The sequence below is a fragment of the Pantherophis guttatus genome, chromosome 1 (genome assembly GCF_059756535.1).
Source record: "Pantherophis guttatus breed Tessera chromosome 1, ASM5975653v1, whole genome shotgun sequence".
Taxonomy (NCBI): Eukaryota; Metazoa; Chordata; class Lepidosauria; order Squamata; family Colubridae; genus Pantherophis; species Pantherophis guttatus.
The window spans coordinates 38,229,244-38,242,967 of record NC_142063.1 but is presented as its reverse complement, the minus strand read 5'-3'; the positions used below and the strand labels follow the sequence as shown (position 1 = coordinate 38,242,967).

Sequence of the window (13,724 nt, the reverse complement as noted above, 5' to 3'; positions counted from 1 at the left end):
CAGCTGTGCAGCGGGGTTTAGCTTTGCTGGAAAGCAGGAAATCCTGCTTTCTAGCAAAGCTAAATCATGCGCCACAGCTGATTCCCCCCCCCCTCGCTATTCTACTTATCTTCCCAAGCTTCCTTCTGGTGCTTATTGCACTTGCGTGCAGGCACAACACACACCAAAAGAAGGCTTCAGAAGGTAAGTAGAACAACGGGGGGGGGGGGGGGTTGGCTGTGCAGTGCAGTTTAGCTTTGCTAGAAAGCAGGAAATACTGTATATCAACCACCATAAACAGGTATTACATGATTGGATCATTTTAGTTGGGGCTTGTGAAATGTAGGTAGCTAGATATTATTCTGTAACATCTCTGTAATTCTCTACTAGGGATTGAACTCATGAATTTTTCCTTTCATGTGTTTTAGGATCTTATACATTTTATTAGCTTTAAGAGATAACCTGGTGCTCAGTGGTTGTAGCAGGTGATATCTAGAAATTATCAGAATGTTATATACAGTCTACCTTTAATATACAATGCCATAAACTATTTGGTTTCACAGAATAAGCAAACACAAAAATCACATAGGATGTACATTGTATGAAAATAGAGAAACTTTCCCATCCCCAAGAGGCATGAAAGTCATGTGAAGCTTCTTACATAAGGACATGACATAATATAACAACAACCTCTCTTCTCTGAGTTTAAGGGAGGGAAGATGAACTCTACATATTGTTTCCAGAAAATAAATGCTATTGGGCATAATTATTAGTAAATAAATTGCATTATGGTATGTGAGCTAAAACTTTAATATTGAAACAATGTACTTGGATGGTATTTAAATAATATCTCTTGAACTTTTTTTTCCTAGAATGTATGACAACATGTCCACAATGGTGTATCTAAAAGAAGACAAATTGGAAAAGCTCACTCAGGATGAGATTATTTCCAAGACTAAACAAGTTATTCAAGGCCTAGAAGCCTTGAAGAATGAGCACAATTCCATCTTACAGAGTTTACTTGAGACACTAAAATGTTTGAAGAAAGATGACGAGACCAATCTGGTGGAAGAAAAATCAAATATGATTCGGAAGTCTTTGGAAATGCTAGAATTGGGTCTAAGTGAAGCTCAGGTAAATAAAATGAATGAAAATAGCCTTATTTAATCTCTGATATTCAAAATCAAGGTGGAAAATTGGAATTTTAATTCAATAAATATGTTTATATATGATCAATGTATAACTTGGCTCTGTGCTTTGGATAAAACTATGACTTCAGCACACATGCTGTTTTTCAATGCCGTTTTTACAATAATATACACCGTTTTCATCTGTCTTTAGGACAGTCTTATTTGTTCCTTGGTGTCAGGCCAAAACTCTTTTAACATCACTAGGAGAATTTAAAAAATAAGTTGACATTCCTATGAAGGAAACTACTTTCTTTATTTTCTGATTTTATTAATTTACAATTTATTTTGTTGTTTTAGGTTTCCCACATTGCATGTAGGTTTTATTTTTTGCCATATCTTATTTGTCACTAATCAGTAAACAGCTTTACTTATACATACTTACATATAACACAGACTCATGTTTCTAGAGTTTTGACATGTCAACTTCATACAGTAGACTATTATTCAATAGGTAGAAATTTAATATATTATTCTTAAAGTATTTTTATTAAAGTTATCACTTTTATCATAAATCATCTATTTTTAATATCCTGCTTTCACTGCCCTCTGATAAATGTCATATACACAATAATAAATGTCTTATAAATGTTTTAGACTTTAAGGCATTTTTATTCTTCTTAGTGCTTATGCTTTGTTTCCTATGTCATGGATTCCCATGTTTTGTTTTTAATGAAGTCAACTCTTTAATTTATTGGTTGGTGGATATTGTATATCTCTCTCTAGTTATCTATCATCTGTCCATTTATCTAATCAATGTCCATTTCCTCATTGCTTTACAAAACATTTAGCTGCTAGAATCCTGAATCAAACAAATAACAATTTTTGGTGCGTTCTAGGTGATGATGGCTTTGTCAAATCATCTAAATGCTGTAGAATCAGAGAAGCAGAAATTACGTGCCCAAGTTCGTAGGCTATGTCAAGAAAACCAGTGGCTAAGAGATGAACTTGCTAATACCCAGCAGAAATTACAAAAAAGTGAACAGTCTGTGGCTCAACTGGAAGAAGAAAAGAAGCACCTTGAATTCATGAATCAGTTAAAAAAATACGATGATGATATATCACCTTCAGTAAGTAGCTTCAAATAAATTAAATTCCATTCTGTGAATGAATGTTACTCTGAAAATATTTAGAATTTTTAAAGCAGATTTAATATCTTTAATATCTGTAAGTATTGACAAAGACTGCATGATCTTTGTACATGATGTCAATCTTGCATACATATTGAATTCCATAAAATGTGTAATTTTATAATATTTTTATAATGCAGTCTCTTTTGAGTCCAATATTTACTTGGAAGCCAAAGGACATAAATATGGGACAGGCTAGGAATTAAAGCAGTAAATTTATATCTTTAAAACCAGTTAATTCCTACTTTTCCAAATGCACCTTCTAATCTAAGTATGCTATATGTGCTATACATTTTATTGATTTGATTTGATTTTTATCTCACCACAATCTAACAACTCTTGGTGATTACATTTTCAAAATAAAAACAAAAACAATGGAATTAAAACAATAAAGGAGAATATTTGTAGCTCAGGGATAAAATGCTGGTCCTTCGTGCTCTCTGAGCTTGCTTATCTTCTTGCAGATGTTTTATTACCCAAACTATGGTATGTAACATCTTCAGTGCTAGTAAGGAGTGCTGTTTGCTGTCAGTTTATATTCTGGGGGCTTGCCTATCTCTATGGGTGGGGGTGGTCTTAGAGATTCTTTGATTGGGCTGTTTACTGATGGCCTACTTGATTGTTGATCTGACTGTTAATCTTGGAGTTAATCTGTGCTGATCTGAGTGCTGATTACTGGTGTAATCAGCAGTAATCAGCACTCAGATCAGCACAGATTAACTCCAAGGTTAATTTCAGACCAACAATCAAGTAAGCAATACCCCAATCAAGAAACTGCCAAAGAGCCATCAGTAAACAACCCAACCAAAGAATCTCTAAAACCACCCCCACCCACACAGACAGGCAAGTCACTAGAATATAAACTGACAGCAAACAGCACTCCTTACCAGCATTGATGTTGTTACCTAGTTAAGATAATAAAACGTCTGAAAGAAAACAAACAAGCTCAGAGAGAAGCAAGGACCCCTCAGAATTAAAACAATGTGCAAACCAAAGTAAAAAAGAATATATTTTGATTTAGTAATTTTAATAGTCTGAATATTCGGGATACATTTTAGGAGGACAAAGACGCAGATTCTGCCAAAGAGCCATTGGATGATTTATTCCCCAATGATGAAGATGACCAAGGACAAGGAAGTAAGTTATAGTTGTAATTAATTTTACTAGACTTACCAGACTACACCCTGAATCTGTTTTCATTTCTGAAACCCAATTTCTTAGCCTCCACCCAAAATTTGAAATTGCGGAGAACTCTTGGTTCCCCCCATCCACCGCCCAGTTACATTGTCTAACAATTACTATTGAATAGGTCCCTAACATTTCTTCCTTTTATGAGCTGAACTACATTTTTCTAAAAACCAGGTAATTTGAAGAGAAAAGAGGTATGGAAGTACTTTAACTTTGTTTACAGAACGTGTCCAAAAAGATGTAATCTCAAACAGTAGCATGTCATATTATTAAGCATAATAGGTATACAATATTTTATAGATAAAACATTAGTGTATATGCTACTAATGAAGACCAGTTCAACTATATTAATGGTTGATTGGTTGGTTTATAATGAAGTACTGTTAGTTCGGCCAAGGCTACTTTAAATAGTATATAAAATCAACAGTTGCAGCTATTGTCATAATATTAATATCATATCATACAGTAAAATATAAAATGATGGGTGAAATTGTAATGAATATAGTATACTTGCATTGAGAAATTTATAGCTGTCAAGTCTCAAAGTCCTTTTGGAACACTCAAATTTTTATGAGCTTCCAGGAGATTGGAAACTAACCTTGCCTCAGAATTTAATGGGGTTATTCTGATTATTTTATTTCCAGTTCAACAGCCACATAGCAGTGCAGCAGCAGCTGCCCAACAAGGTGGTTATGAGATTCCAGCAAGATTAAGGACCCTTCATAATCTTGTCATTCAATATGCGTCCCAAGGTAGATATGAGGTTGCTGTACCACTTTGTAAGCAAGCTCTCGAAGACCTTGAAAAAACTTCAGGCCACGATCACCCTGATGTCGCCACTATGTTGAACATACTTGCATTAGTATACAGGTTAGTAAGGTTAAGAATATAGTTGAAAAATATTACATGTTTAGAATGTACTGATGCTGCAAATGCAATGTTTTATTTATAAGACAGTTAAAAACATTCAACACACCAAGCCCAAATGCTAACAGGAAAAGCCAGGTTTTTACTGTTTTACAAAATGTTACGTGTGGGTAAATTGGTCTAGAGAGGCAGGGCCACCATGTTTCATCCCCAAGCTCCAAATGAAAGGGGATTTGAAGTTTCTGCTTGTGGGCTGATTCAACAAGACTGGCAAATTCTGCTTGGAGGAGATGGTTCTGTAGGTTACCTCAATCAAAACTAGAGTTATAGACCCCTTCCATTAACCTTCTATTTCCCTTTCTAGAGCTTGCTTTAAGAAAGCCAAACTTTTTTATCAAGCTATTAGGTTGATAACCAGGTAATCAATTCAGGATGGCAGTTTTATTCACAGGATTTCATTTTATAGTGTCACAAGACTATGTGGCAGAATTCTGAACTCAGAGGCCTGTCACTATGAAGATGTTCACACATGCAGACAGAATAACTACCTACAATGTCATTAAACATAGCAATCTTATACAGTGTCAGCCTATCTGGGACTAAGCCTCATTAAAATAAATAGGATTAGACACAGACTCTGCTATAATTAACATATTGTCTCCTCAAACCCAGAAAAAGATTAGCTATATTCTTGCCACCTCATCTTTTTCTATGCCCAGACTGCTCATCTCTTTGATAGTTAGCACTGGCTAATTTTAGCTGATAGATAGTGATCCTTATTTGTGTCATTCTCCAGGCATCTGAACTAGAAAGTCCAATTTATTGTGTTAAAAGTAATTTAGCCTAGAGGTGCTTGGGCTGTCTGGGGTCTGGTGTGACAGAGTCTGACATGTTCTCCCTTGAGATGTGTTTTGTTAACTGAACTGCTGAAAAAAGATGTCTTCCCACTCCTCAGTAGCCTGCAAGATTTCTCCCCTCCCCCACCACTAACTGAGCTATTCAACCTGGAAGCTAGAATTTTATATTTACAAGTCTTATTAACCCTACTATTCCAGGACACATAACTGTTAACTTTTTAAAAAAATCCTCTTATTTTTGTAGGTTTACACAAGGCTAAGTAATACATAGTTTTATCTCAGATATGTCTGGTAGTTAAACCCAAGGACTGGATTCACTTTTATTTTAGTATTGTCTTTACAAATGCTTATGATGGTTCTGCAAAGTCCTATAGTAAAGGTTTAGCTTCAGTGTTAGCTTCACTAACAGCTACATGCAATATTTTGAAGTGAACTGTTGAATATTTATATAATGTTTATATAAAGCATTTATAAATTTATATGTTAATGATTTCTTCCCAATGTAGGGACCAGAATAAATACAAAGATGCAGCAAATTTACTGAATGATGCCCTGGCCATTCGTGAAAAGACCTTAGGCAAAGATCATCCCGCGGTCTGTATATAGTGCAGATTTTTGTTTTTCCTATCACAAATTCTTTTCCTTAAAATTCATTTTAATGTTAAATTTAAAGGAAGGTTTTAAAGTTTATTGTTCAACATAATTGAAGTTAGAGGACCTTCAGTTCTTTTGAATTTGTAATAACTGAATACAAATCTTTTTAGCTCTATTTATTTAAATTACTTTCTTCATATATTATCAAATGTACAGTATCCTCTGCTGAAACAGATATTGTCTATAATTGTATTTCTTGAATAAACAATTCAAAAAACTGAATACATTTGATGTATACTAAAATATAATATGTGAGCTATTTAACTTAAAAATCATTTCAGCAGGTGTAGTAGTTGATCTAGTGTTTGGCTTTTCTTGCAGGTTGCAGCAACTTTAAATAATCTTGCTGTACTTTATGGGAAAAGAGGAAAATACAAGGAAGCTGAACCTTTATGTAAGAGAGCTTTGGAAATCAGAGAAAAGGTAACATTTATTTAGTTTTGTGTGATATACCAAAAAAAAAACCCTCCTAAAATTGTAATAATAATAACAACTTGCCACATACTTTTAACAAACAACACAATAATTACAAATGAAGCCAGTAAAATTAGTTTAGAATTCAATAAACAAATATTAATAAAAATCAGAATACCATTACATTTAAAATATTGCCCTCGGTTATTTTTGTTACAAATATAATATTGGCAGTACAGGTAGTCCTCAACTTACAACTAAAATGGAGCTGCCCATTATGTTTGTAAGTTATGAAAGTCATAAAGCAGGTTATCCACATGATTGATCAGATTTTGCAACTTTTTTTTGTTGATGGTGGTTGTTAAGTGAACCAACTATTTGCTATGGTCCAGTTTTGCCAAACAAATTCTATAATAATTTGCAGAAAGGCAGGTTTTTGGCAAAAATATCATAAAATGTTGTTATATGACTACAGGATTCCGCAAACTGCCATGTAGGCCAGTTCCCAAGTGCCTAAAATGTGACTGTGAGGGGGCGGCTGTTGGAACTTTAGAAATGGGTTGTAAGTATCCTGGAGGATACTCTGGAGAGGTCCGTCAGAATTTAAAAGTTGCTAAGCAACCAATTTTAAATTGAGGATTACCCTAGATGCATGCAGGCTAAAGAAGAAAACCATGCAGTTAGGATTTTTTTTTTTGTTATAAATATTTGGTGTAATATGGATATATTGCAATTTGTTACTATAGAACATTAAAATATTTGTAATAGGACAAGGACTATTATTAATTATTATTAATAAGGAATATTGTATAGACCCTTTTACAAGTAGTTTCATAAACTAATCTACATACCAAAAAAACCCAACCCCCAGTGAAAGCATTAGCACATGCAACAGGGGAAAAAAACAGCCAAAACATTTTTTAAATAGTTGTTACATGAATGTTTTAAGCATATTTATCATATGACATTTTTTTTCATTCTAAGGGAAACTTCCTTAATCACAGAATTTCTAATTTAAAAAGAAAAAGATTGGGGAGTGTTCTCACTTTGCTAGCTAAAATCTGAGAGCATGAGAGCAAAAGGGGATTCTGAAGAAAGCAGTAAGAATACCATGATGGAGGCTGGGAAGTTGAGCAACAGGGGACAGAGATAATAAGGGACAAAGATAGCAATAGCAATAGCATTTAGACTTATATACCGCTTCATAGTGCTTTTACAGCCCTCTTTAAGTGGTTTACAGAGTCACCATATTGTCCCCCACAATCTGGGTCCTCATTTTACCCACCTCGGAAGAATGGAAGGCTGAGTCAACCTTGAGCCGGTGAGATTCAATCTGCTGAACTGCAGCTAGGAGTCAACTGAAGTAGCCTGAAGATATTTTCCTGCAGAGCTTTTTCTATAAACATGATGGAATAAAGAAATTAATGAAGTTGGAAGGTATAAATAAATGAGAAGAAAGTCTGAAGAAATATGAAGTTACATAACCAGGAAATTTCAATGCTTTATATGTGTGCGTGGTAGATTAATATGATTGGCATATCACAACAATTTAATTGCCCAGCCTTTTGTTTACTGAAAATATACTAGATTAAATCCTTCAGAGACTACAGGTAGGCCTCGATTTACAACAGTTCATTTGGTGACTGTTCAGAGTTACAATGGCAGTGAAAAAAGTGACTCATGACCATTTTTCACACTTACAGCTGTTGCAGCATTCCCATTGTCATGTGATCAAAATTCAGACACTTGGCAGCTGACTCATTTATGACAGTTGTAGTAGCCTGGGGTCATGTAATTACCTTTTGTAACCTTCTGACAAGCAAAGTTACTACCTTAACAACTATGTTACTACCTTAACAACTTCACGTAACAACTGTGGCAAGAAAGGTTGTAAAATGGGGCAAAATTCATTTAACAACTGTTTCACTTAGCAACAGAAATTTTGGGCTCAATTGTCGTAAAGTCAAGGACTAAGTATAGTTATTTACTCTTATGTATTCTACGGAAGATAGTATTTTCCAAACAACCCATAATTGTGCTAGAAAATTTGCTTTGGCCTTCCAATATATTTTTGAAAATAGAGTCAATGGAAGAATCATTTATGGTACTTTCTTTTCCCATCCAAAATATCAGCCTTACCAGGTAGACCAGACAGGAAACATGACCATAATTGTACTTTATTGTAAAGCTACATTAATAGAACCTTGCAAATCTGAAAGTACAAATCTGTCGTTTCCTTTACAAACTGAAAAACTAGGGAGGGTCCTTATGAGCCTCTTGCTCTACCCACTGTCCAGCTGTGAGCTATGCCTTCTCTTATTTGTTTATTCCCACACAGCATTTCTTCGCTCCATCTTCAAAGGTCTTCCCCACATACCATTATACAAAACTTCCAAGCAAAGGCACTGCTTATTAGACCTTTCCACACTTGTTTAACTGTAAGCAATTCTATAAAGTTAAATCTGAAAACTTTAAGCATTTTAATATGAAAATCATGAACCAGAATATTTTCTTAAAATCTGCATTGCACGTAAATGAATCCTGCTAATGCTGATTGATAAATTTTGGGCTTGGGATATAATTAAATGGTTAATTTGAGAAACATAAAATTCATTGTAATACATTCATTATAAGGATATCAGTAAGAAAAACTAGAGAAATAAATGCAGTGGTGGACTGCAACCGGTTTAACAACTGGTTCTGTGAGCGCGCGTTATGCACGTGCACACACACCTAATACGCTTGCGCCAGTGGTGGGTTTCAAAATTTTTTGCTACCGATTCAGTGGGCGTGGCTAGGGAGCATGTGACTGAGTGGGCGTGAGTGGCCAAGCCCACTCAGTCACATGACTCCCCATCTAGCCACACCCACAGGAAAAGGTAGGAAAATTTTGGGAATTTCCACCTATTTATCCCTGCCCTCCCTTCGCCAGTCACCCCCCTTTTCTCCTCCTTTAGCGGCCCCAGCCCTAGCCCCACTTTTTGTTCGGGCTGCTTACTTTCCACGGTGGCTGGTCCAGAGTCCGGAAGGCAAGCTGACCAGAGTTTTTGGCGGCTTCCCAGCCGCCGCTGCTGGAAAGCGGCTGGCAAAGAAGCCTCCCCTGGCTGCAGGCCGCTGAAACGTACCAGAGGTCGTGGAAAAAGCTGCTGCCGTTGCCACCATGTTCTTTGCATATGTGGATCCCATTGGACTTGCAATGCACGTGCGCGAAGAACTTGGCAACGGACATGTCTGGTGGGACGAGCGAGTGGCGACCGGAGGACCAGTTTGGGGGCATGGCCAGCTGGCCATCGCTACCGGTTCGGTGACCTTGGCCATATTTCCGCCAATGGTTCGCATGAACTGGTGTAAACTGGCTGAATACCACCTCTGGCTTGCGCGCAGTGTTCAAAATACAGCAATTTGCTTACCTTCTAAGGCAGCCCCAGCAAGTAGAACAGTGAAGGCATGGAAGTCAGCTGTGCCTCATGAATCAGCTGAGCCAGAAAGAAGGAAATATAGGACAGAATGGGGCGGGTAGGCGGGGACAGCTGATCGTTGGAACTACCAGTTCACCCAAACCAGTCTGAACCGGCAGCAGCCCACCATTGAGTAAATGTGATAGCAGTAATTCAATCAGCCATCAATTGATAAAAAATGAATACTATACGTAGGTCCACTGACAAAAGAATAGATAAAGATTATCTCCACACCCCAATCAAATAGATATTAGCTGTATCTGAGAAAGAAAAGAATTAATGTGGAATTCCTCTTTATTTCTAGGTGCTGGGAAAAGACCATCCAGATGTTGCCAAACAGTTAAATAATCTGGCATTACTATGTCAGAACCAGGGCAAATATGAAGAAGTAGAATACTACTATCAGCGGGCACTTGAGATCTACCAAACAAAACTGGGGCCAGATGATCCAAATGTAGCAAAAACAAAGAATAATTTGGTATGTTTGTATAATAGAATAAAAAGCAGAGAAGCAAGCCATTGTGTCTCTCATTTGCTGAAAATGTGAAACTGACCTTAGCTGCTGGCTTGTCCTACAAATGCTTTCACAAGTGCTAATACTGATATTTAAATTTAAAACATGCTAAAGTAATGGTTTCTCTCTTCAGGCATCCTGCTATTTGAAACAAGGGAAATTTAAGCAAGCAGAAACTTTGTACAAAGAGATTCTTACTCGTGCCCATGAAAGAGAATTTGGCTCCGTGGATGGTAAATGTTTGTATTATGAAAAAATGTTAAACACGGATATTATTTTCCAAACGATATGGTGCATGCATGTTACATTTTTAAAAATAATATAAATTTTAGAAAATCTTATATTAAGGATTAGTCCTATATTAGTTCCATATTTATTTCTATATTAGTTCTGCAGATCTGATCATTTCAAGTGATACATATTTCAAATTGTACTTGAGGTATGCCCACCCCACCCCACCCCCTTTTAAATTGAGCAGAATTCACTCCCTCTGTGTGTGTGCGTGCGCGCACACACACCCCCTCTAAAACTCTTAGGTCTGCAACCATTAGCTGGGCATAACAGTGCATCATAGAGCAAAAAATTTTCAACCAAGATATCTCAAATGGGCTAACTTAACAGAATGCGTTCAAAAATCCAGGAGCCATGACTCTTGTGGAACCGAAGTTTGGTGAATTTTATAAAACATTTTATGTTTTATTTTATTTGTATTATAAAACATAATACAAAATGTCTTAAAACATATTCTGCGGTCAACTCCTCATGTTTGACTGTGCTTTACAGTTCAACATGGGCTACTTTTGAGACAGGTACATCTCTGAATATCTCCCTGAAGCTTTAACAACATTTCTAGTACATTAGAAGCTCTGCCATTGTTGAATGCATTGAGGAATCTGATAAGGAAACAGCTCTAAAATGATGACTCAGCAGGTCATCAGTTATTTCAGTACATAATGAATAAGGGATGGAAGAAGCATTTTTAAAAGCAAAACATTCAAATGACATTGGTTACAATTATCTGTCTGCTTTTAGACCCCTTTTCATAAGTAATAGAATTCTGCCCAGTGTAGTAAAATATAGTACTAAAAAAATAAGTCAGCTGAGTGTTGTTTCACACAAGAAATACAGATTGTATATAGTAATTTCAGTGTAGTGGCTTCATTGCATTAAATCAGTTATGTTAACAAGGATGCATAAATTGTCAGAAATACTGTGATCAATGAAAAACTTTGTAATGCTTTAGCAGACAGCAGTGTTCTCTCAACGTGTTATTTGAAGGCTGGTTGAGATCAAAGCTACTTTAAATAGCACAAATAGGTCCTTTTTTCACAATGTCTAGGAAGATAGATGCATTTTGACACAATGGGATGAGATAACTTTCTGTGGCATTTACCTTATTTTAAAAAAGATAGAATTGGGTAATCTTTACAACAATAGAAGTAAGAGCTACTAGTTAACACTGACCAACATGTTTTAGAAACTAGAAGAGTCTAGGATAGATTTCTCTATATACAGTTGTGCTCATAACTTTACATACCCTGACAGAATTTATAATTTCCTGGCCATTTTTCAGAGAATATGAATGATAACATGAAAACCTTTCTTTCGCTCGTGATTAGTGTTTGGCTGAAGCCATTTATTATCAATCAACTGTGTTTATTCTTTTTCAATCATAATGACACAGAAACTACCCAAATAAATGGCTTCAGCCAAACACTAACCATGAGTGAAAGAAAAGTTTTTGTGTTATCATTCATATTCTCTGAAAAATGGCCAAGAAATCATAAATTCTGCCAGGGTATGCAAACGTATGAGCACAACTGTAGTTATAAAATGTTTCCTTAATCATTATTCTGGAATGGTGGTAATTTTATTTCACAATTCAATATTTTACTTTTACATAGATGAAAACAAACCGATTTGGATGCACGCTGAGGAGAGAGAAGAATGCAAGGTAAGGAATTAAAGAACAGAAATGAATGTATAAATAAATATGTGGTTGTTAATTTATATTCCATTTTTCTGCTTCTTAATATATTGCTCTCACTTTAGGGAAAACAAAAAGATGGCATGATATTTGGTGAATATGGAGGCTGGTACAAAGCTTGCAAAGTTGACAGGTATACTTTCCCCAAATCATTTGTAGTGTTTGGCTGTTAGCAATAGTATGAATTCTGAAATGTAAAGGAATCATAATAATTTTTGTTCCCACTGGACTAGGTTCTTCTTGGAGAGTGGGGGAGTTTGACAGTTTTGGGCAGTAAATTCTTGAAACCAGAAGCATTTGAAGTGTTTCCAGTGTTCTGGATCAAAGAAAAAATGGCTGTTCCATCTGTAATGTTTTCTATAGAATATCTCAAAGTATTTTCAGTTCAAAAATTATAAAACCATCCACCTGAATAATATGGTTTGGACCAGTGATGGCTAACCTTTTTGCCATTGCATGCTAGCAGTGGGGAGGCAGGCAAGTGCCTGCCCACACCCATAATTCTATGCGGCCTGCCCCCATGCATGCACGCGACTCTCCCCCTGCTCCTGGCACACAATGGCTTGGTAGGCCCGTTTTTTTCTTGGTAGGCCCCAGTCTCCAGAGCCTTTCTAGGACTCTGGGGAGGGCGAAAACGGCCTTCCCCACCCCTCCGGAGGCAGAAAACGGCCCATTTGCCAACTTCCGGTCCCACCAGAAGGGCCTCCCCAGATCCTAGAAAAGCTCTGGAGGCTGCGGAGAGAGAAAAATGGGCCTTCCCCACCCCCCACCCCCGAAGTCCTCCAGAGGCAGGAAACAGCCTGTTTCCCTACTTCTGGTGGGCCCAGAAGGGCACCAGATCTGAGCTTGCGTGCCTACCGATATGGCTGCGCGTGCCACAGGTTCGTCATCACGGGTTTAGACTCTAGAGAAAAATCTTAAACATTCTCAAGAATATTCCTGAGTTGCTTGAATATGCTGTTTTGCAAAGCCCTCTGCAGTCACTAGCTACAGAGTGCTGCTCTTTAGCTAATGTATTTACTATAGCAATTAAAAGCATTTTGTGGCCTAAAGTGGTTATGCTAGACAAGCACCATAACCACTGTGCCTTGAGAGAAGGAGCACACTTCGTATGTTTGTGTTATTTTTGCTATTGCTCTTTGTTTTTATAATTCCTATTTTTAATATTGATGTGGCATTGAACTTGTAAAATGTTATTAAGATGTGGTTTTACTTCTTTTATTGGAATAAAAATGTTTACACTTGCTGTAAGAGACAAGTAGCAAAAAATGATGAATCAAATGCAGAGTATTATATATCAGATATTTTTATGCAGTTTTTTTTTCCTTTAAAAAAAACTGAACAAAGTTAATAAAGGGAAATTGATAATGCAATTTGTATGTTTTAAAGCTATTGCTTTAGAACTAGCTATAAAATGGACTAAAATAACTATGAAAACAATTTGTGCCCTTTGCAAGTATGTTATCCAAAAATCACTTACAATCTGAAA

At 36.4% G+C, this 13,724-nt stretch overlaps 2 protein-coding genes across 6 annotated transcripts in view; one reads left to right on the top strand and one right to left on the bottom strand.

The window, feature by feature from the left end:
* Nucleotides 1-13,724, top strand: part of KLC1 (kinesin light chain 1) — a 42,930-nt gene that overhangs the window by 9,480 nt on the left and 19,726 nt on the right. For all 5 annotated transcript variants that reach the window (XR_015728395.1, XM_087871946.1, XM_034418539.3 and 2 more), the window contains exons 2-11: nucleotides 852-1,113; nucleotides 2,006-2,236; nucleotides 3,355-3,433; nucleotides 4,129-4,354; nucleotides 5,715-5,802; nucleotides 6,184-6,285; nucleotides 10,039-10,212; nucleotides 10,382-10,481; nucleotides 12,153-12,202; nucleotides 12,301-12,368. Coding sequence is in view for 4 of the 5 variants with exons in the window: in XM_087871946.1 (XP_087728072.1) it covers nucleotides 853-1,113; nucleotides 2,006-2,236; nucleotides 3,355-3,433; nucleotides 4,129-4,354; nucleotides 5,715-5,802; nucleotides 6,184-6,285; nucleotides 10,039-10,212; nucleotides 10,382-10,481; nucleotides 12,153-12,202; nucleotides 12,301-12,368 (1,379 nt within the window). In the remaining variant the exon portion in view is untranslated. The remainder of the gene's footprint in view (nucleotides 1-851; nucleotides 1,114-2,005; nucleotides 2,237-3,354; nucleotides 3,434-4,128; nucleotides 4,355-5,714; nucleotides 5,803-6,183; nucleotides 6,286-10,038; nucleotides 10,213-10,381; nucleotides 10,482-12,152; nucleotides 12,203-12,300; nucleotides 12,369-13,724) is intronic.
* The window catches only part of XRCC3 (X-ray repair cross complementing 3), a 38,309-nt gene continuing 32,122 nt past the window's right edge, over nucleotides 7,538-13,724 (bottom strand). Inside the window, exon 7 of the mRNA XM_060687307.2 lies at nucleotides 7,538-7,672. Within this exon, the coding sequence (XP_060543290.2) occupies nucleotides 7,624-7,672 (49 nt within the window). The 3' untranslated portion in view covers nucleotides 7,538-7,623. The remainder of the gene's footprint in view (nucleotides 7,673-13,724) is intronic.